This window comes from Amphiura filiformis, chromosome 14 (assembly GCF_039555335.1).
Source record: "Amphiura filiformis chromosome 14, Afil_fr2py, whole genome shotgun sequence".
Lineage (NCBI taxonomy): Eukaryota > Metazoa > Echinodermata > Ophiuroidea > Amphilepidida > Amphiuridae > Amphiura > Amphiura filiformis.
The window spans coordinates 24,376,933-24,399,919 of NC_092641.1; the positions used below are offsets into that span (position 1 = coordinate 24,376,933).

General features: G+C 39.4%; 1 protein-coding gene across 1 annotated transcript in view; it reads left to right on the forward strand.

The window, feature by feature from the left end:
* The first annotated feature begins 84 nt into the window (after positions 1 to 84).
* The window catches only part of LOC140169867 (ubiquitin-associated domain-containing protein 2-like), a 30,860-nt gene continuing 7,957 nt past the window's right edge, over positions 85 to 22,987 (forward strand). The window contains exons 1-7 of the mRNA XM_072193179.1: positions 85 to 335; positions 8,065 to 8,176; positions 9,658 to 9,785; positions 12,040 to 12,159; positions 13,469 to 13,572; positions 15,703 to 15,829; positions 22,535 to 22,843. Coding sequence (XP_072049280.1) covers positions 8,137 to 8,176; positions 9,658 to 9,785; positions 12,040 to 12,159; positions 13,469 to 13,572; positions 15,703 to 15,829; positions 22,535 to 22,843 — 828 coding nt within the window. The 5' untranslated portion in view covers positions 85 to 335; positions 8,065 to 8,136. The remainder of the gene's footprint in view (positions 336 to 8,064; positions 8,177 to 9,657; positions 9,786 to 12,039; positions 12,160 to 13,468; positions 13,573 to 15,702; positions 15,830 to 22,534; positions 22,844 to 22,987) is intronic.

Consider the following 22,987-nt stretch of genomic DNA (forward strand, 5'->3'; position numbering starts at 1 on the left):
TATGATACAGATAATTGTTTCTAAAAATAGCCGCACCTACTACTTTCAAGACTTTGAAGGCTTAAATATATGTCTCGAGTTTTTTTTTCGCATGAAATTGATGAAAACGATTATTGAGTACTATAAAAACACAAAACATAACTAATTTGTCTATAAATTGTGTACTATTGCCATATAAATATTGGAATTCATTTCCCAGGTCTCAGGTCGGGTCATTCCAAGGCAAAGGCCAAGGGTCACGGCATAAGAGTGTCAGAAATCTCCTCCTTCACGACACTGAAAAATTACATAATTTGAGTCCAGTCGAACGAAGATAAGTTCCAAACAAAATTGAGGTAAGTTAAATTACAACAAAGTTCATGTAACAGTATCATTCAGTTGACATTCACATGGGCCGGCATCAGACATAATTGATTTCATATCATGGGATTCATGATAAGCTTACAAATACAATTCTATAATTATAATCATGCAGACTTCTTCTTCTAATCTTCTTCGACTTATACCATCGAGATAGAAATATATTTTTATCTCGATGCTTATACTAGTCCGAATAATCAGACCCAGAACAAAATATTAATTTCTAACATAATTCTGTTCTGGGTCTGAACTGTTTCCATATGAAATCTTGATGGCAAATTGGACAATGGAAGCACATGGTAGGTAACCTAGGCAAACCTTAGTTAACACATTTACTAGTCAGCGAATTCGCCGAGACCGGGGCCCCAACACAATGCATATTTACATAGAAATTTGAATTTTTTCGAGAATAGGTGGGTGAAGGAAACCTATATCTGGTTCCAGGTACGAATTGAGACGTTGTGAATTGAGACGTCGGAGCCGGTCAAACACAGAGGACTAGCCTACATCCCGTATCCTACTATCACTCAAACAAGCAAATCTCTTCACGAATTCACTCACCTTGCGATCCTACATCATCAGTTGAAACAAACATCTACAATGTAAGTTTCCAAAAACAACTTTGTCATTCCTCAAAACTACAAGTAACTTCATTAATAAAAAATTGAAATCATACTATTACCTGTTATTGAAAATTTTGTTCGATTTATGTGAACCAAAAGAACGCACGAGTCGAGTTCAGTTTACCAAAATGGGAGCTCCTGCCTCCTGGTCACCTCAGATATGACGTCAGTATCAAGCTGCTTATTAAACGGTGGATCGGATTGGTTGAAATCAACGCCACGTTTTTGACCTTACAGGGGTCAGAGATATGCATATTCATGTATGAAAACAGCGATGCGGATATAGTATCATCACCGAGAACTGAGAATTGCGACATTTTCGATGTTTGTACCGGGGAATTTCAGACACGGAGACTCCGCTGAGATTTCGAAAAAATTCGTCCAAAGGTAACCAAAGGGTTGAGGATCGCATTTTTAACTATCACTAAATGTTTCGAATTGAGGTCGGCTAAAAAGTAGACAGTTTCGGGGACTGTAATTGGTGTAGATGTCACATTTTGCACAGTGAGCGATAAGTGACCAATTTCATGCTCAGCACAAGTGACTATCTTTACACAGGGTAAAGGAAACCTACATAAATATGTTTTCTATACTTCACTTGACCCAAATATATGATTTTTTATGGTGATAATCAAGTCGCACATGGAATTTTAGAGGATTTTGATAGCAGTTCCATTAAAAAAAGCTGCTATCGCCATGAGACTAAGATCTAGAAACACCCCGAAACACCGTTTTGGGGAATTTTGCTAGCTGAATCTTTTTGATGAAAGTCAATCTTTGACAAGATGTAACTTTGCTACGGAAAGTCCTATGAAAAAAAGGTTTTCAGTTTTGGCTTAGTTTACTCAAGGGCTTTAATTTGATATATAAAATGATGCAATTTGATGGCAAATTTGAATTCACCTAGTATACCTACACATGGTTCTACGTGACAGCTTTTTAATCCCTATTCATGTTACGTGAATCACACTATTGTGGACCATCCTTCTGATACTTGAGTGTTTGGACAAGCGGAACAGTCTTTTGTCTACCTCTCTGTTTGTAAACAAACCAGGAGGTCGAAATCGTCCTCCTCGCCGAATACGAAAGTCAGCATAATAGTACACGGCACTGGACTTATACCAGGGCCCTGACACTCCGTTCAGAAGTATGTTACTGCGTGGAAGTGGCCATTGACCCTGTAATCGCGTATCCTGGAACTACCGGCCGCGTAGGCGCACTGTATGCGCCCTATACGCGTTATTGATCGCGTTGGACGCTTGTGCTGGCGACGCGTTCATTAGCACCCCATGCCAGCACCCATTAGCACCCCATGGCAGCGCGCATACGTGTGCCAATTTGTGGTTCGCGGGATCTTTTCTTCAGGCTCTGTAGCGTGCAAATTTAGCTGGTGCGATTTTACAGTCTACCGTGTGGTTATACTGCTTAATCTTGATCTTGATCTTCTTGATCTTCTTGATCTTGTTCAAGTTGTTGTTATACTGGCCAACACTCCTCCTGGAGTCAGACGGTCAGGGAGTGTGCGTGCGGAGTGCTAAGTTAGTCTTGACTTGAAGTGGTTTTGATGTGGTTGGTTACAGCTTCTTTGAACTGTGGTATTTCTTCTATTTGTGTTATTTGTTCTGGTAGGTTGTTCCAATTTATAATAGTTCAGGGAAAGAAAGAGTATTTCATACAGTCTTTGCTGGTGGTGATTGTAGAATAGGCGTTGTAGTGAAGATGCCGTGAACGACGTTGGACGGGCTGTAGGAATGTTCCAGTCGGTAGGGACAATTGGCCTAGGCGGGATTGCTGCAGGATGGTTAATCTGCGAGAAGTTCTTCTATTCTCCAACGAGTCCCATTCCAGGGTTTTCAACATATTGTAACTGATCCAGGTGTGCGAGATGTGTAGTCATTGAAGACAAACTTCCCAACGAAGAGATAACACAAGCAGGGATGTGGTGTGCACAGTTAGTTTTAAATTGATCTGGGTTGGATATTGAAGAGATGATATCAGGGAGATTGTTCCAATCCCTTACTCTTCTGTTTATGAATGAATATTTGTGGCAATCAATCCTTGCGTGCTGTTCAATATAATTGTTGGTTCCAGATCTCTGGGTTTGCCTTTGGGCTGGCGTCAGGTAGTTTTGCACCGGTATAGCAAGGTGCCCCCCTATGGCTTTATGTAGAATTCCAAGTCTGTTTGCTTTCCTTCTAGTGGACAAGTTGTCCATTTCAGCTCCCGTATGAGTCCCTGCCGTAATTTTTGTAGACCATTCTGGCCGCCCTTCTACTTTTTTAGTAAGATCTTGTGTGTATGGGTCCCACACAGCCGAGCAGTACTCGACTGTGGGGCGTACCAGGGTCTTATAGGCTGAAGACTTGATCTCCTTGGTGCAGGAACCCAGATTATGACGAACAAAACCTACAGTTTTGTTTGCTGTTGAAGTGATTCTGTTTATGTGTATTCCATTGGAGATCATCCTGTATGTCCACCCCCAGATAGGTATGAGTTCTTGTTTCCTGAAGTGTGATATTACCCAATTTATATTTGGTTATGAGGGGTGATCTAGAGGCTGGGATCCGGAGAACAAAGCACTTCTCGGCATTGAATTTCATTTGCCAGTGCTTATCCCACAAGGACAGAGACTCAAGGTCTTTTTGGAGCAATGCAGCATCCTGAGCAGATGAGATATTTTTATAGATGACACAATCATCTGCAAATAATCTCACAGTTGAATGGAGATTGTCAGGAAGATCGTTAATATAAAAAAAAGCTAAAAATAATAAGGGTCCTAACACTGTACCTTGCGATACTCCGGATTCCACACTAGACCATTGAGAGTGTTCACCTCCAACCACCGCTGTTTCCTCCCTTTCAGGAAGGCTGCAATCCATCCATTGACTTTACCACCTACACTGTACTGTTTAAGCTTGAGCAATATAATCTGTTATGGGGCACGACGTCGAACGCCTTCGAGAAGTCCATTATCACACAGTCTGTTTGGATGTGTTTATTATGTGATGTGGTAAAGTCATGGACAGTCTGAATGAGCTGGGTGTCACAGGAGTGGGCTACCCTGAAACCGTGCTGTTGTGTTGTTAACATGTTGTTTGCATCAAAATACCTCATTATGTGAGAATGAACTACATGCTCAAGTATTTTGCATGACACAGATGTTAAGGGGGTACTACACCCCTGCCCAATTTTGTGCCTATTTTTGCATTTTTCTCAAAAATTATAGTGCATTGGGGACAAGTAAGATATGTATACATATTATAGGGGCAAGGACTACAACTACTGCGCTGGAAATTTTATTTCAGCACAGACAACAGTTGTGGAGTTACAGTCAAAAATGAGGGAAAACCAATATTTGATCAATAAATCAATAACTACTTGCCTTGAGTTGCTGAATTTTCAGTACATTAGTTGTAGTCCTTGCCCCTATAATATACATATCTTACTTGTCACCAATTTGCTATAATTTTTGAGAAAAACACAAAAATAGGCACAAAATTGGGCAGGGGTGTAGTACCCCCTTAAAGGATACTGGCCTATAATTACTGGCTTTGGTGTATTCACCCTTCTTAAGATTGGAGAAATGTTTGCTGTTTTCCAATCTAGAGGCAGCTGACCTGTGTTTAACGTAAGGGTGTGAGTGAGTCCCGGGAATTTGAGTCCCGCCCGAGAATCCTATTACCCGGCAGGAAATTCCCTGCCCGGGTACCCAGAATTAAAAAAAAAAAAAAAAAAAAATGTTTTAAATTTTGCAGTTTTGTAGTGTCTCTGGACCTAGACCTAAATGCTAGGATCATTCATGGTTGACCTAAAAAAAAAAAAAAAAAAAAAAAAAAATCAAGATGTTTTGTATTTTTAATATGAAAATTGATAATTTGTATTCATGTCATACTCTATTAATGATTTCAAAATGCATTGAATTTGAATGCATTTTTTTTTTTTTTTTTTTTTTTGTTGCAATTTCAGGTACCGGTTACCCGCCCGAAAAATCCGCCGGGTACCCGGGCACAAAATTACCAGAAAATCACACCCCTAGTTTAATGATTGTTGATATAAAGGATAATATGGGTGCTAACTTCATCATAAATTTTTTTTAATGTCATTATTTCCACAAATCAAGGCTCTGAAACAAAAACTTCAAGTTCTGGATCAACAAGCTGCTTGTGAACCCTTTATTTATGCACTCTCACACAAAAGTGCCTCCCACCCGCGTCCGAACACCTCTGAAATGCACCCTTAATGGCGAAACATGCAAAATCCTACCCTAAATGGCGTAGCACATGCAAAAACCATACCCTAAATGGCGTCAACTTGGAAATATCTATATTGATACCCTAAGTGGCGTAAACAGGGAAATGAGCTAATTTGATACCCAAGGTGTCTTTTTGATGTTCACATATAGATACTGAAGAAAACATGCACAAAAGTAACAAGAATCAATAAAAATGTGGTGATTTTTATCAAATTAGTGCAAACTCACTCAAACAATAATATTACTAACCCTAAGCGTCTAAGGATTTGGCTGAAAAGGACCCCTAAATGGCGATGCCTTCTGAAAAAGTACCCCTTTTTCAAAAAGGCGTCGGCGCCACTGTGTGGTGAAAAACATACCCTTTTAGGCGCTTTTCTTGGACACGGGTGCGTATCAAGTCAAGTAGTGAGTGACCCCCGGGAGTATTAGATCGTAGAACAAATCGCATTTTTGACATTTCATGATTTGAATAAAAGCACGGGACAATAAGCTTCAAAATGACACCAAAATTACATGTATACACAGCATCAATACTTTCAAGATATGGATAATTAAAGGATGCTTTGATATTTTTGCCAAGCTGCTATTCTGAGTAATGGGCTAATTAGTTTCCTGCCTTTAAGGCCTATGTAATGAAATTACTAGTTTCCTGTCACCCATCCTCATAACTTTTTCAATTTGACCAAAACTTTCATTATTTTCATATAAAAGTCAATTATCTGAAAATTGAGATGGAAATAATCAAAATTGAAACTCTCAAAATGTCTGACATCCCCTGCTGATCATAATCAGCAGTTTTTCTTAGTTTTAGGGTAGAGGATGTGGTAAGTACTAAGTAATGGAAATTTAAGGATTACCTCATCATGTTTCTAGTGATTACAAAAATTGCAAATTTCTTTTCATTTTAATAAAAACAAATTCAAATTTTTTCTCAATCTGTTGCAAAATGTCTGTAATGATGATCTAAGCATTAATACCTGTTTTGAGATGGTCTTTTATCAACAATATAGGTAATAGGCTATAGCCATGTAAATGAAAGTTTAGACAATAATGAAAGTTTCCAAAATAATGAAATAATGACCTCATATTTCGCTGAAAAAAATGTGACGGGAAACTAATCATTTCATTTCATATGCCTAATAGGTTATAGGGATTATCATAGTTCAATTGTTAATTATTGATTAAATAAACCTTGTTTTAATAAGTAATTTATTTATATAGATTATTGGAAGTCCATTTAGTCCCACAGTCAAATACCATGAAATTTAGAATTTCAAAATTAGATTTTTTTTTGGGAATGTCATCTTTAAAGGCCTATATGAATCAATAGCATGCCTGACGACTTGTTCCAGGTTTTGTTGGAGCTGCACATAATATGATGTACAGTTATTAACTTCTAAATGTTCTCATTGTCTATACATACACAGGTAGTCAGCAAGTGCTGCTCTGCTCATCAACTATGATACCCGGTCGCATGTCATAAGTTGGGTACAATTTCCATTACATGGTCAAAAATGATAAAAAATGTATTTTTTGATATGTTGTATATGTTGACAACCTCTAATAATTAACACCATTTTTAACCTTATCACATGCTTAATTTTTGAGATAATGCTTAATTACGAATTAATTACTATGTAAATCTCAATTTTCAAATGCATTTTTCTCAAAATGGACCTCAATTACAAAAATGACTGTAAAATTTTTATTTTATGCAAGAATGTCATCAGATTTGGAGGATATGTTCTCAATACATTAATGCTTCAAATGAACTATTTTAAAATTTTATGCGTTATGTTAATTACATTGTGAAGGTCAATGACCTTTTTACGAGTAATTAGTGAGGCGTTTTTTCTATTATTGAGAAATGAATATCAAGAAGAGAAATGCACATTAGCATGTTGCTAGAAATACTGAAATTCAACTAGGATTTCATTAAAAATGAAAAAAATGGAACATATTTAACCCTTTAAGGTGGTACTACACCCCTTGATAAATTTGTGACTATTTTTGCATTTTTCTCAAAAAAATAATAACACATTGGTAACAAAAGTTATGTATTATTATAGGGGTAAGGAATCAAGTTACTACATTGGAATTTCAGTGACTAAAGACAAGCGGTACTTTATTTATGATAAGAAAAGAGGTACCGCTAGAATGTACCTCATTTCTTAACATATAATGAACCCCTTGTCTTGAATCACTGAAATTTCAGTGAAGTATATTGGATTCCTTGCCCCAATAATATACATAACTTTTGTTACCAGTGTGTACACAAAATGTAGTTACTTTTTGAGAAAAATGCAAAATTAGTTACAAAATTTATCAGGGGGTGTAGTACCACCTTAAGTAGTCAGTAATTGTTTTAGTTGTACAAATTCAACATTCAAAGCTGTCAATACATCATACCCTCATCACTAGATTTGAAAAAGTAACCAGTAGTTTTGACATGCTGACATGTGAATTTTCACATAGGCCCTATTGCACACTCCCGCATCCGCCTGCTCCACATCCGCCTGCTCCTCCACCCCTGGCATTTTTTATTTCAAGTGATGTGATTTTTTTACTGAATAATGTATAATTATATGCTTCAGTAGATTCAAAGAGTATAAAATTAGGCTTGAAATGAGGTATCAACCACTGCTGTAGGATATGGGGTTACAGAAAGACAATCAAATTTGTATCACAAGTTTCAGAAAAGTGTAATCCCTCCACCCTTTTTGTATACCCAACTTATGACATGCGACCACCCAGTCTACACTGCAATACTGCATATGATGTACATTTGTACAGTTATTAACCGTTAATGTTCTCATTGTCTTTTCACAGGTTGCCAGCAAGTGCTGTTCTACTCATCAACTATGATATCCAGTCTGCATCCCATATGATAGTCAATTCACAATGAACAACATGGTATCTCAGTTTAGTACATCGGGGTTCTGTAAGTACTGGGAAATCTCCATACTAATGCACTATAGTATTCGGCAAGGTCCTTCAGCGGCGTCTGACTGCTCTTCCTGATTATCGCGTAAAAGGAACTAGGTCACACGTTGATGCAGCTTCAGATTAGTCGGCAAATGAAGTGCCGATGTGATGATAATGTGATTTAATTAGCCAATCAGAACACCACATCCATGTTTAAGCTATAAACAGCGCCAAATCAACAGATCGCTGAACGACCTTGCCAGTAACTATAGCTCATTTCAAGTCTGCCTGTGTGTGGATCACTGCTTACATTTCTTTTGTCAGCAAATTTTCACTGGAAGCATATTTTCAACACAATTATTCCATTCACACTAGGTTTTGCAGGTTTTGTGAAAGTTTTCATAGCAGCAAGCATAATCTTGGACAACTATCCACTTACCACTCACATTTAAGCAATGGTTCTATCGGGCCCAGTCTTTGTAACTGGGTAGTTGTTGAAGATTCTGCTTTGTGCATTATCTTTAGTTTTTAATAATAAAACTCCAGGCTATTGGTTACTGAGTAAGACAAATTCATAACTGCTTATACTTTGATCAGCTCGTAATCGGCGGGCCTTATAACACCGCGGATTAATATCAAAATATTTTATTTTGAGAATTGTCTTGTGACATCTCGCCAGAAGAATCACAAATTATTAATTGAAGTCCTGTACACTATGAACCACAATGGCCTCATCCCAATGGCATAGTTCAATAACCTCAATTAAACAATCATAGAGCAAAATTTGACCTCAAGTTGCAGAGTATGAGTTTGTATACTCACATTCAATGAATGTGCAAATGTATTAGGGTTAAAGAACTATGCCCTGATAGATGAGTATGTTGTGGATCCTAGTGGTACTTTGTCTACTTTCTGTAACACACAAAATATAGGCCAGACAGGTCAACTAATAGCACTCTTAACGTGGGTTTACTTTTCGGCGTAGTGGTAAAAGCCTAACATATTACGCTTATTAAGAGCTGATCAAACTATAGTAAACCTTCACAATGACTGTTGACATGATTGTTGTTCAAATGTTTTGTAAATCTGAATAGGGGACAGTAAGGGGTTGATCAGCTAATACCTGAGACAAATATAACTTAAAGAGATAGAAAGCAAATACAAAATATGTCCACTGTGAGCCATGTCTTACATGGCATCATTATACAAATACCTCAATCAATTTCTTAAATTATATTTTCACACTTTCTATTGTGCAATCACTAAAAGAACATGCTCAGTACATGCACAAGCATTCAATTCTTTTATATGGAAAAAAATCAAACTCATAGGTTACATTAATTTGACAGGAATTGATGCACAAAATGGGTCAACATTCATTAAAGTATGTCAAAATCTGAAAAAAGGGAAGTTTACATTGAAGAATTCTGATTGTTGTCAAATTAAACAAAAAATAACTTGCATTTAAAATTATATTGTATTTTTATTTTTCCCCAGATAAAACCCCAATCAGCAAGATTCTCATAGGGGCTGTTGCATCTGTGTCTTCTGCGCTCATTGTTGCTGGGCCTGTGTACAAAAGCCATTTTATCTACTCTCCAGAGTCAATCTTTGACAAGTTGCAGGTTTGTTTCCTTTCCTGATTTCTGTGTTTTAAGGTTATTATCCGGGGAAGGGGGGGGGGCTACTCGGTACAAATGACCATACGGTGACATGCCGCAAACATGGGTAGCATATTCGGCCTTTTGGTATATCAATATATCTAGGCCAATTTTGGTATATATGGATGGGTCCTTTTTTCAAATTTTTTTTTCGGAAAATAGCCTAATTTTGCCTCAATCTAGCCAAAATTGATGAAATTTCACCAAAATGTTGGAGCAAAATTTGTAAAATTTGGTTTAAATTCAGCTGAAAATTTGAATTTTTGTAAAATTTCTTGAAAAATTCTCAGTGGCACACCCTCACCAAAACCAAATTTTAGTACCCCCCTGGGTTACTAGCTACTGGCAGACTACTGGATATGCCTTCAATATTGGGCTAAGATGTTCTTCTTCTTCTTCTTCTTCCTATATACGTGCATACCTCAAATTGAGTATTGTCGCAAGGGCTTAACGTGCATAGTTTTTTTCCTATGCACGATCCTGGAACCTAGGATTGATTGCAGATATCATAACCGGGGATGGTCCCCCTTCTCTTTTCGCATAGCTCTGACACTTAATGTGCACAGGGTTTGACTCTTCCTGTACACGGGACCAACGGCTTTACGTGACTTCCGAATCACGGACGAAGCACATACACTACCTATATCTGCACGTGATAAGCAGTGTATGGGGCGAGAAGAAATTCTTCAATTAAATTCTGAAATTAATAACTGAACTGAATTGAAGGATTTCTGACCATATAAAGAACTTTTGGGAGGGAAGAGAATTTTCACCTAAGGCAAGCCCAAGGCTCGAACCCTCGTCGATCGTATCTCCCGGCCGGCAGCGCAACGCCTTAACCACTCGGCCATCTCGCCCTCTATGTTGTTAATATCTTCAACAGAGGGGTATGAATTTCAAATAGAATGAGCATGTTAGGCAGCTCTGTTTGAATTTCATACACCATCTAAGAAAGATTCAACTTGAATCTTCCACAGAGGGAGGGCAAGTTTATTCAAATAGAGTTGGTTAATGTGCTAATTCCATTTGAAAGTCATTCTCCTCCTGTGGAGGATATTTTCAACATCATCTACAAGGGTAGTGTGGATTTTAAATGGAATAGCTTCTAACCTCCTCCTGAAAACCTTGCACTGGTTTGCAGTTCTCCAATAAGTACTTTTTAAAATCATGTACGTCTTTAAGTCCATGCAACACCTGAGTCCCAACTACTTCACCATATGTTCCTGCTTGTATTTGCGCTTGTCTTCGGACTGTAACCGCTCGCTATTCCAAGATGCAGGCACAGAATCACTGGCGAAAACATATTTCACATTGCAGCTGCTACGGCATGGAATTCACTACCTGTGGACATAAAATCTGCCACAACCACATGCGTGTTTAAGTCTATGCTAAAGACTCATTTCTTTTCTTGAGCTATTCTCTTGTTATTTGACTTTTTGCGCCATGGTATCTTGGTGAATGGCGCCATAAATGCTTATTAATGTAAATGTAAATTTAATGCCATCTCTGAGGTTTAACACACAAATCTTCCATCTATAATGTTCCCAATTCATTTGTAGCCCCAGAGTGATCAATTCCAGTAAAATGTCAGAAAATTGGTATCAGCAAAAGTATATAAAGTATCAGCTTCATTCGTTTCAACTGGAATTATCTTTGTTTATGAAATAGTTTGGTATAACCTTACAATAAGGTAGGCCATCCATGAGCTGTGCTTTATGCTGTGAGTATGCACGGTGTGGACAGTGTTAGAAATATGCCTCAAAAAGTTACAGGCCAGCCGGGCCTGTAACTAAAAAGTTACCGGCCAGCCGGGCCTGCAGCTACACTGCTAGTCAGAAAAGTTACTGGCCAAGCCAAAAAGTTACAGGCCGATGGCCGGCTGACCGGCCCTATTTCGAACGCTGGGTGTGGAAGATTTGGGAAATATCTTCCACAGGGGCAGTATGTTTTTCAAATGTAATTAGTCAGTGTTAATTTACTCCCCCTGTATTATGGCTTTACCTATATCTTCCACAACTGGAGTGAGTATTTGAAATGGAAGTTACCCAATTGTCTCTTCTATTTGAAACTCATACTCCCTCTGTGGAAGACTTATACTAAATCTTCCACAGGGGTATTATAGATTTGAAATGGAATAACCTAATGCAGTGTCCTTAAAGGAATCTTTTCTATATTTGGTACCAATTAATAATGCAAAATTGTTCTTATCTTGTTGCAGTTATGGCGTCTTATCACATGCAAACTTGGCTTCATCGATACCAGAGATCTCATACTCAGTCTTATGTTAATCTACTACTTCAGAATATTTGAACGACGTTTTGGATCAGCGAAGTATGCGGTAAGTTCACGTTTGGATCTCATCTGAAGTAACATCTTAGCTAATTGAGGTTTGCCCATCATTTCAATCATTTCATTTTGATCTCACCTGAAAGAGTGCCTTATGCTGGTTTCATACTTTCCTGCCGCTCTGAAGATGATTTTACTTCACTGCACAGTCGCACCAGAAGCTCTAGCGGTGACCAGCGGCAAGCCGATATAGCGATCACTCCACCGCTTTGGCGGCAGCACCACTGGGAGTTAAATTCAGATCAACTTGGAGCGGTGCTGCTCTGACGTATGAGAACAAAATACGATTTTGGAATGGTGCTGAGCGGCAAGAGTGGCTTACAGAGTCATGCGGCTGCTGCTCAGCGGTGTGCCGCTCCGCTTGCACACCGCTCAGCGGCAAGCAGCAGAAAGTATGAAACCAGCATTAGCTAGAAATTGAGATTTGCATGTCATTTTATGAACATCCCCTGTCCTAATTTGACCTGTAAAACTTATCCAGACTCCTACATTATATTGCGTTTTAGATGTCAAATAATGTGTTGTTATATCCTTGACCACAACATCTACTGACACTATAGATAAAAATGCACCAGAACATCGTCCTATAGAACTGCAGTAGTGACATCAAAAGGATCAGAAATGTTGCCATCTACTACCACACTTTTTGAGTTGCTGTATAGTACACAAATATGGTGTTCACCACAACTTCTGGTATCCTATGTCGTAGGACTGTAAACATGCCTGGGGGGACACAACTTTCTTTTGATCAAATGTCATCTTAAAATCTATGAATGTGACTGCAATAGGATGCTGGTAATCTTGGAAACATCCTTGATCCTTCTAAGTATGTGGATCTGCTGGGCACAGCTTCTTCCTGGACAAAATCCAGCTTGGTTGCTTCATAAAATGGGGTTGAAATGATCTCAGATTCTGTTGAATTTAACATGATTTTACTTTTGCTGTTAACCCTAACTAATTGACAAGTTGATTCCCTGGTAATGAGGCTAAGGTCTCTCTTCTTGGATCTATAGAGGAACAATGATACTAGTGGTCCATTGGTTGTGTGTTTGAGAGTTGTTCAGTGCAAAAACCATGGACCACGTCTGCCAATGTGGACATACGCTTAATTAACTAATGAAGATCTTCATCAAATGAAGCCATAAATTCAAATATTCAATGAACTTCAAAGTTATTTCAGTGACTCGTCATGAGTTCCAGTGCTGTTAGACTCAAGTTATTGCATAATCACGAATGCTAATGACCTCATTTGCATATTTTGTCAAAATTAATGTTTTTCTTCTTTTTGTATTGTTCCACAGTCCTACCTGCTAGCCAATGCAGTACTGTGCACAGGTTTAGAGGTAGTATCTTTGGCTGCGTGTCAACACTTTGATGTTACATTGTCCTACTGGACACCAGGATTGTAAGTACATTTAGAGTAAAAATTATCTAGGTGTCCCACACTTGACCGTTTCCCTGGACCGGATCATACTGGATTGAGCCAGGAAGGCTATTTTGCTTAATTGTTGGTCTGGTCCGAGGTAGAAGAGTCTTGTTAGGTTGGGTTGCTTTTACTATGATCCAGAAAAAGTTAACTATAGATCTAGGGCAAACATTACAGTGATTAGTTACCATTTGTCTAATAAAACAATAATAAATTAAATTTATTTTAAAATTAAATTTCACTGTTTGTCAGGGGGTCAGACCCCCACCCTTTTTATTTTGCGCCACGCTTTTTAGCCAGGCACCCTTTTTCTCAGGAATTGAACCCAGACCCATTTGTGACCAAAGCTTACAATATTGTAGTTGAAATTCAGAAGATTGAGTATAGTTGCTATTGCAAATTCCAATTGAAAAAAAATATGGTAATAAAGTAATTTAATGATTTTTTCAAAAACATTAATATTGTGCAGATAGTGATATTGATTCTATAGGCATAGTGTGCTGCATTCTACCTTGATGTTCCTCACGTATCATTACAAAGGGACAGTGTCATTGGTCATATTGTTACTGTAAACAAACTAATTTGTATGAATTTTCTCCTTGTTATTTCTAGGCATAGTGTGCCGTTATCTCTGATAGTCCCATTCTACCTTGATGTTCCTCATGTCTCATTACAAAGGGGCGGTGTCATTAGTCATATTGTTACTATACACAAGCTAATTAATGAATTCTCTCCTTGTTTTTTCTAGGCATAGTGTGCTGTTATCTCTGATAGTCCCATTCTACCTTGATGTTCCTCATGTCTCATTACAAAGGGGCGGTGTCATTAGTCATATTGTTACTATACACAAGCTAATTAATTAATTCTCTCCTTGTTTTTTCTAGGCATAGTGTGCTGTTATCTCTGATAGTCCCATTCTACCTTGATGTTCCTCATGTCTCATTACAAAGGGGCGGTGTCATTAGTCATATTGTTACTATACACAAGCTAATTAATTAATTCTCTCCTTGTTTTTTCTAGGCATAGTGTGCTGTTATCTCTGATAGTCCCATTCTACCTTGATGTTCCTCATGTCTCATTACAAAGGGGCGGTGTCATTAGTCATATTGTTACTATACACAAGCTAATTAATGAATTCTCTCCTTGTTTTTTCTAGACATAGTGTGCTGTTATCTCTGATAGTCCCATTCTACCTTGATGTTCCTCATGTCTCATTACAAAGGGGCGGTGTCATTAGTCAGATTGTTACTATACACAAGCTAATTAATGAATTCTCTCCTTGTTTTTTCTAGACATAGTGTGCTGTTATCTCTGATAGTCCCATTCTACCTTGATGTTCCTCACATATCATTGCAAAGGGGCGGTGTCATTGGTCATATCATTACTGTACACAAACTAATTTGTATGAATTCTCTCCTTCCTACTTCTAGGCATAGTGTGCTGTTGTCTCTGATAGTCCCATTCTACCTTGATGTTCCTCACGTATCATTACAAAGGGGCAGTGTCATTGGTCATATTGTTACTGTACATACACTAATTTGTTTGAATTTTCTCCTCATTTCTAGGCATAGTGTGCTGTTATCTCTGATAGTCCCATTCTACCTTGATGTTCCTCATGTCTCATTACAAAGGGGCGGTGTCATTAGTCAGATTGTTACTATACACAAGCTAATTAATGAATTCTCTCCTTGTTTTTTCTAGACATAGTGTGCTGTTATCTCTGATAGTCCCATTCTACCTTGATGTTCCTCACATATCATTGCAAAGGGGCGGTGTCATTGGTCATATCATTACTGTACACAAACTAATTTGTATGAATTCTCTCCTTCCTACTTCTAGGCATAGTGTGCTGTTGTCTCTGATAGTCCCATTCTACCTTGATGTTCCTCACGTATCATTACAAAGGGGCGGTGTCATTGGTCATATTGTTACTGTACATACACTAATTTGTTTGAATTTTCTCCTCATTTCTAGGCATAGTGTGCTGTTATCTCTGATAGTCCCATTCTACCTTGATGTTCCTCATGTATCATTACAAAGAGGCGGTGTCATTGGTCATATTGTTACTGTACATACACTAATTTGTTTGAATTTTCTCATTTCTTCTAGGCATAGTGTGCTGTTATCTCTGATAGTCCCATTCTACCTTGATGTTCCTCATGTCTCATTACAAAGGGGCGGTGTCATTGGTCATATCGTTACAGGCAAAGTCATCACATATATTGTAGCATTACAGGTGAGTTGCAGATTTTTTTTCTATTGTTTGTGATTTTTCAGAAAGAATTCAAACTTCTGAACTCAAAGATTTAATATTTGACAAGGGTGAAATTAAGCAGGCTATGGGCCTTGGTTCAGGCCCATTAGTTGCCTACTGTAGCCCATTGATATTAAAAATCAGGTTAATATTGTCCTGAACCATAGCATAATACCATACAGCAGTGTTCGATTTACCTGGATAAAAATCGAAAAATGCGAGTCATTTTTTACAAACTGCTACTCAACTACACAGACCAGTAGCAAAAATGCGATCCCAAAAATTGGGGAAAAATGCCTACTTGCGATCGTGAACCACGCTGATATACCATCATTTGCAAGTTGCCATTTGTCAAAGTCAAAAATGTTTCCATAAATTCTATTTCCAAGAAAATAATCCACAAAAATATGACTCAAAAGTCCCTAAATCGTGATGTTTACGCCATTAAACTAAATACAGTATCCTCCCTTGTATGCAAATTTATTTCCATTGTGTTACAAACTTCCATGTATTACCAGATAACTAAAAACGTGCATATTAATTTTATGACGTCATAGAAGTAGCACTGTTTATATGGTGTATAGTTCAGTGGTGAGATGGAAATATCGTGTGTCCTTGGTGACAATCTTCCAAAATTATACAAGATTTTTAGGATTTCATAGATTCCTCACATTATTTTAATGCTTCAGCTAATAAATTAGTGAGTTTCCTCTACTCAAAAATGTAGGACTTCTCTTGATTACTGAAGGAAAATTTGCGCTTTAGAAAGGGCACACGATAATCAGCTTAGGAAGTTTAGGTGCGAAATTTTGAACCACATTCGGTCTGCAACACTGCAGTTGCATAACATTTTTTAAGCATTGAGTACTGGGATTGAGTAATCTGTGAGAAGATAAGAAAATACAAAAAATCGATAAAATATGGTGAAAACAAACTGCTACTCAAAATTTTGGAATTGCTACTCAAATCTGAAAGTGAGTAGCAATTTTTGCTACACAAAAAAATAGATGAAAATCGAACACTGCCATACAGTCTAAACTCCTCAAAAAAGTTTCGAAACTTACCAAAACGGCTTTATATCACAAAATTTTGAAATCTATTTCCATATTATTTCATATCAATACAAGCATTGTTCTTTCCTGTCAAAAATGACACCAAATTTGTGACCATAACTTATTTCATTGTTGAGTAACTGTCTTTGAAAGACAAGGAGGTCTCAAACAAAATGTGCCAAATCTGTCATTGTCTGCATCATTTGCTTCAGTAAACATGAATAAGGAATACAACACTGTTATATTAAAAACGGTTTCAAAGTACTGCCAGTCTCATGTACCGGTCTTCTGCAGCCGGTGTTTTTCTTGGATGGCCACTTCTGGGTCTGTCTTTGACATCTCCGGTCTGACGAAACTTGACTTTTAGCTTGGAGATCATACTGCAGGAAAATCCAAAAGTTGCTGCAACGTGATTCTGAGGTATGCCAGCCTCCAGCTGACCAACAGCGCGAGCCTTATCCAGGTCTGGTAATCGACCCATGTTTGATCAGAACTTTCTTGCACAAATGACCACTATGAAGAAGTGACCAGCAAGATAGGTTGACTTGCGTTGATCTGTTTGAATCCACATTAGAACTGCTAATCCCATCCTAGCACTTTTCATTCAACATGATGTACTGCAAACAACTTTTCATTCATTCTTTTATTCATGCATTAAACCACTCGTTCATTCATTCAGAGCAATAAGATGAGTGCAGATTATGGTCAGTTTCGCACATTTTCTTTAAGACCTCTCTGTCTTTCAAAGAAAGTTACTCAGCCGTGGAAAAAGCTATCGTCACAAATGAGGTATCATTGTTGACAGAAAAGAACAATGTTTTCGCTGGTATTAAACAATATGGAGATAGATTTCAAAATTTTCTGATATACAACCGTTTTTGAAAGTTTCCAAACTTTTTTTGAGGAGTTTATATTAAGATACCCAAGAAATAGGAAGTGGTGAACCAAAATTATTAAGGGAGACACTGTTGCAGTGTCGGGGAGCTGAAAATTACCTTTGCTAACACCTGCAACCACGGTTGCAAAGAATCAGTGCTTAACATGCTGTTTCTGGTGTTGGATTTCCCTTTGGGTGCTCTCAGGTGCGGGCTGGTATTTTACCAGAGTGAGGGAATGAGCTCCCTCTACCTCCCTAGCTCAGTTGTTGATCATGCCAGCTTTAGGGCGGAGGAAACCATCAGGTTCAACGGCCAGTATGTTCAAATGTCTTGGCCATTTGTTTATGCTACTGCAACGATGTAGACAGTACAGCCAGCGACACAATCATGTTGAGATATTGCTCCGTTCTTTCCCCTTTTAGTTACTCATATCTCGGTGTTCGTGGCATTTGTTAGGTTAGGTTTAATACCAGGTCTTTCAAGAGCACTTGTGAGTTATGTTCCGGCCGGACTTTGTCCTTAAACTGCTGGAGAACAGTGCGGTAAGATCGGGTGCAGTTTTTCTGGTAGGGCTAGTTTAGTTCCAAGGTCTCTTGCCATGAACACCAAGCTCCATCTTTGTTTTCTTGAGTATTCTAAGGGGACAAGGACGTAGTGATTCTCTTCATATTGGAGTAGCCTATCTCAATGGCTCCAAATTTTCATCATGGGCCAAAGAGCGGAAGAGGAAGATTTACTTCCCAATGGTCAATAGGCTGGTGTTGAACATGTCATCATTGGTCAACCTTCCAATACTGGCCAACATGTTCCAGATCAGAGGCGAACTACTGGATATTGGTAGATCTCGGCTGCTGTGTGTCCAGAAATAAGCTGAAACAGGGCTGATCACCCGTAAAGCTGCTGGGACTGGACTAAAATAATTCCCTGCAACTCAATGATTACGAAAACTACAAGCAAATCTTCAAAAATTCCGAGGGTAGATGAGCGGCAGTCTACTGTTGACTCCATGACGGACCAGCGGGAACTTGGCACACCATCACGAACTGTTGGCCCTGATTATTGTCGCCTGTCTACCTTCAAACCTCTTGTAATATCTACTTATAATGTCCGTACTATTAATCAACAAGGGAAAATCCATCAGCTATTCATGGGCTGTGCTGATGCAGGTATTGACATTGCGAATTCAAGAACATCGTCTCATTACACCAAGCCCAACTGATGAACTTTGGTCAGGCGATAGGAACTGGGTTATAGTATACAGTTCTGCTACCAAGCAAAGGCATGGAGGAGTGGGTCTGGTCTTGTCCAAGCATGTTCACAGGTGTCTTAAGAGTGTTGAAGCTGTTTCCGAGAGGATACTATTTGTAACATTCCATGGTAACCCTCAGCTAAGCATCACTGTTGTATATGCACCCACTGAGTGCTCAACATCTTCTGACAAGGAGGATTTCTATTCATCTCTATCTGACCACTTGGATGGTATGAAAAGGCACGACATCCATCTCATCCTCGGTGATTTTAATGCCAGAATTGGAACAGATAGTCATCTTTCCCATCCTTGGGTGATTGGTCCATACTGCTACCATGATTCAACCAATGACAATGGTGAGCGTCTGGTCAACATTTGCCAGGAGTACAACCTCAGACCGGCCCAAATGAGATTCCCCAACCCAGGAATCGTCTCTGGACTTGGACTCATCCAGCTGGATCCACCCATGCACAGTTAGACCACATTCTAATAAACAGCAAGTGGGTAAATTCTCTCCGCAACTGTCGAGCATACAATTCAGTTGAAGTGGACTCCGATCATCGTATTGTGAGCATCAGTCTAGCTGCCAGTTTGCGAACAAGCAAAGGAAAACCTTGCAAGAGACCAAAATTCAATTGGAAGAAGTTGCAAGATCCTGATACAAAAGAGGAATTTCAGCTGGAACTAACAAACAGATTCCAGGTCTTGAGCATGGATGATGCCACACCCATCTCTGATAGGTATGAGACCTTTGAGACAGCAGTTTGTGAAGTTGCTGAGGAAGTTATTGGGAAGCAAAAGCCATGCGGACTGCCAAGTTGGGTATCAGATGCAACCATCAGACTTAAACTTGAAAGGGATGAGGCCAAAAGAGGTACTCCATTTCAAAGTCTCGTCAATCTAGAGAAAGATGGAGGAACTTGAACACCAGCCTTAACAACTCCTATAAATCTGATGAGCTTGCTACACTCAATAAGCAGATGGAAGACCTGAAGATGGCCGCTGAAATGGGGAATTACACCACCACCTGGAAAATCATACACTCGCTTTCTGGGAAGAACTCAAGGAAAGGGGTAAAAGTCAAAAAGAGAGATGGATCAGCCCCAATCAGTGACCATGAACTGCTTGAGGAATGGAAGGAATATTTCAGCTCACTCCTTAACAACGACAGTGGCACAGCAGCTTCAGAACTTCCTGCACCAGCTGTTGAGGATCTTCCTATTATCACAGAGCCCCTAACTCGTGAAGAAGTAGTCGAAGCAATAGCAGCCATGAAGACCAACAAGGCAGCAGCATTGGACTGCGCTATAACTGCTGAAGCACTTCAGGGAGGAGGGGATAGCATGATTGATATGATTCTCAAATTCTGTATGGAAGTATTCTCAACTCTGACACCGCCACGTCAATGGGTCACAAATGTCATCATTCCTCTACCAAAGAAAGGCGACCTCTCGCTCATGACATATTTCTCTTATGTCCATTGCCGCAAAAGTGTACAACAAGATCCTTCTAAACAGGATTCGACCTCACATTGATCCTTTACTGAGAAGCAACCAGGCTGGCTTTAGATCAGGTCGAAGCTGTGCTCAGCAAATACACATTTTGAGGAGGATCATGGAAGGCTTCAAGGAGTTCCAACTTCCCTTGACAGTCACTCAAAAAGCCTTTGACTCCATCAACAGGTCCGTCATGTTCTCAGTGCTGCGGCATTATGGAATACCAAAGGTTGTGGTCAATGCCATCCAGGTGCTCTACAAGGACTCCACTAGTGCAGTTATGGTAGATGGAAGTATCTCAGAGCCTTTCCAAGTAACAACTGGAGTGCTTCAGGGTGATGTGTTGGCACCATTCCTGTTCATTATCCTGGTAGACTACCTCCTGAAGAAATCAACTTCTGGAATTGATGCTGGAATTATTACCTACTCACGTCGGTCAAGCAAGTATAATGCTAGGATGCTGAATGACCTGGATTTTGCTGATGATATTGCCCTGTTGGAATCTTCTATAGCCCGGGCCCAGTCACAACTTACTAGCACTGCAACAGCAGCAGCAGATCTAGGCCTTGTCATCAGCGCACCTAAGACAGAATATATGACTACAAACTGTAACGCCCAGCCAGCACTTGAAGTCTATGGTAGTACCATCAACCATGTCACAGACTTCAAGTACTTGGGTTCCAAGATGGGCTCTAGTGTTGGAGACCAAAAAAGAAGAAAAGCACTAGCCTGGGCCGCTTTCTGGAAACTGGAACAGCCTTTGGAGAAGCCCATCCTGCCAATCGAAACAAAAATCAAGCTGTTCCAAGGACATGGAAAACAAGATCAATGCCTTTGCAACATCTTGCTACAGAGTCATGTTAAACATCAAGCGTGTGGATCGGATCCCAAATGAAACCATCTACAATCTGACCAACACCACTCCACTGGTTGCCAGAGTCAAGATTCATCAACTCAAATTTCTCGGCCATATACTGCGTCTTGAAGATGACGAGCCTGTGAAAGAATATGCCCTTTATATTCCACCACATGGGAAGAGGAAACCGGGACGGCCACGGACACTGTACTTACAGTATGTACAGCACCTCCTGGGAGATACTGAAGGGATGCTGCAGCCAAACAAAATTGTTTTGCTTGCCCAAGATCGCAACAGTTGGAGAAAGCTTGTAGTCGCCTGCTCCGCAGCCGACTGATGATGATGATGATGAACCAAAATGGTGTTTCTCTGCAATGTGAGATCAGACTTTGAGCTATTATTGTTGAAAGTAGACTATTGAACTGTGCCTTTGGATATTAGACCATTTAGGCTTAAATTCTGCTTGTTACTAAAACAAAGGGCGCCGGCCTAACTTAAAAATACAAAAAATGAAAGAAATGAAAAAAAATGAACAAATTCGGCCATGAAAAGCAGACAATGGGCCAAAACCGTTGAGTTTTCGAGGGGGTAACCCCCTAACACCATTTTTTTCTTCGTCGACCAAAAGGCGCTGCCTCTATCAAAAAATCCTGGATCCGCCCCTGAAAGTGAGTCCTGTTTAGAATAAAGTGAGTCCTGGAGACCAACTTAATGCAGGTGAATCAGGACTTAATTTGTCCTGATAGAAAAATTCTTATTTTCACCATTGATTTTGGACATAGCTAGCTGGTTAGAGTGACAGACCCCATGTCCACGTCTCTTTCCATCAGTCTTGTTTGTTTATCCACCAATTTGCATGTTTGCAGCGTGCAATGGGTAATGGATGTAGCAACATTTCAGTCGCATACCTACTGAGGCCGGTCGACTGCATATCCATCAGTACACGCTTTTCAATACGGAATAAATGCTAACCTCATTGTGACATCATCCAAGCAGCAAAGTTCATTTCCCATTGAAAAAGCGTGTATTGATGGATATGCAGTTGACCGTTCTGTACTCCTGTATGCAGGCAGCCGAGTCTCACCCATGTCATATCCATGTTTATACATCAGTCATTCTGTTTGTTTATCCAACAATTTGGTGTGTTTGTTCACAGCTTGCAACTGGAAACAGATGCAGCAACATTTTAGCCGGCTGCGGCATTTTATCGGGCCTACTCTACAGAGCAAACTTTTTCTACATCCAATCATGGCTAAGAATACCGAACTTTGTTTCAAGATTTTGTAGCAATTATCTGCTACCGTTAGTGCAATCACGCCCACCAGAAGAGGGCGCTGTTCCAATGGGGGCAACATTAGAGATCCAGCAGCAACAGAGGATGGAGGTCCTGGAGCAGCAGATGTTGTTATCTCAGGCTAGACAGTTTAGCAGACAGCGAAATAGGGCAGTCAGATTTGCTAGGCCGGTAAGTATGTGCTGACTTTCATGTAATTTTGCTCAGGGTTCCTGCTAGGTCCAAATATTATGGGGTCCATGATTTGCAAAATTTGAAAATTATGGGGTCCCAAACCATTTTTTTTTTACTTTGGACACAAATTCCAACACGGTT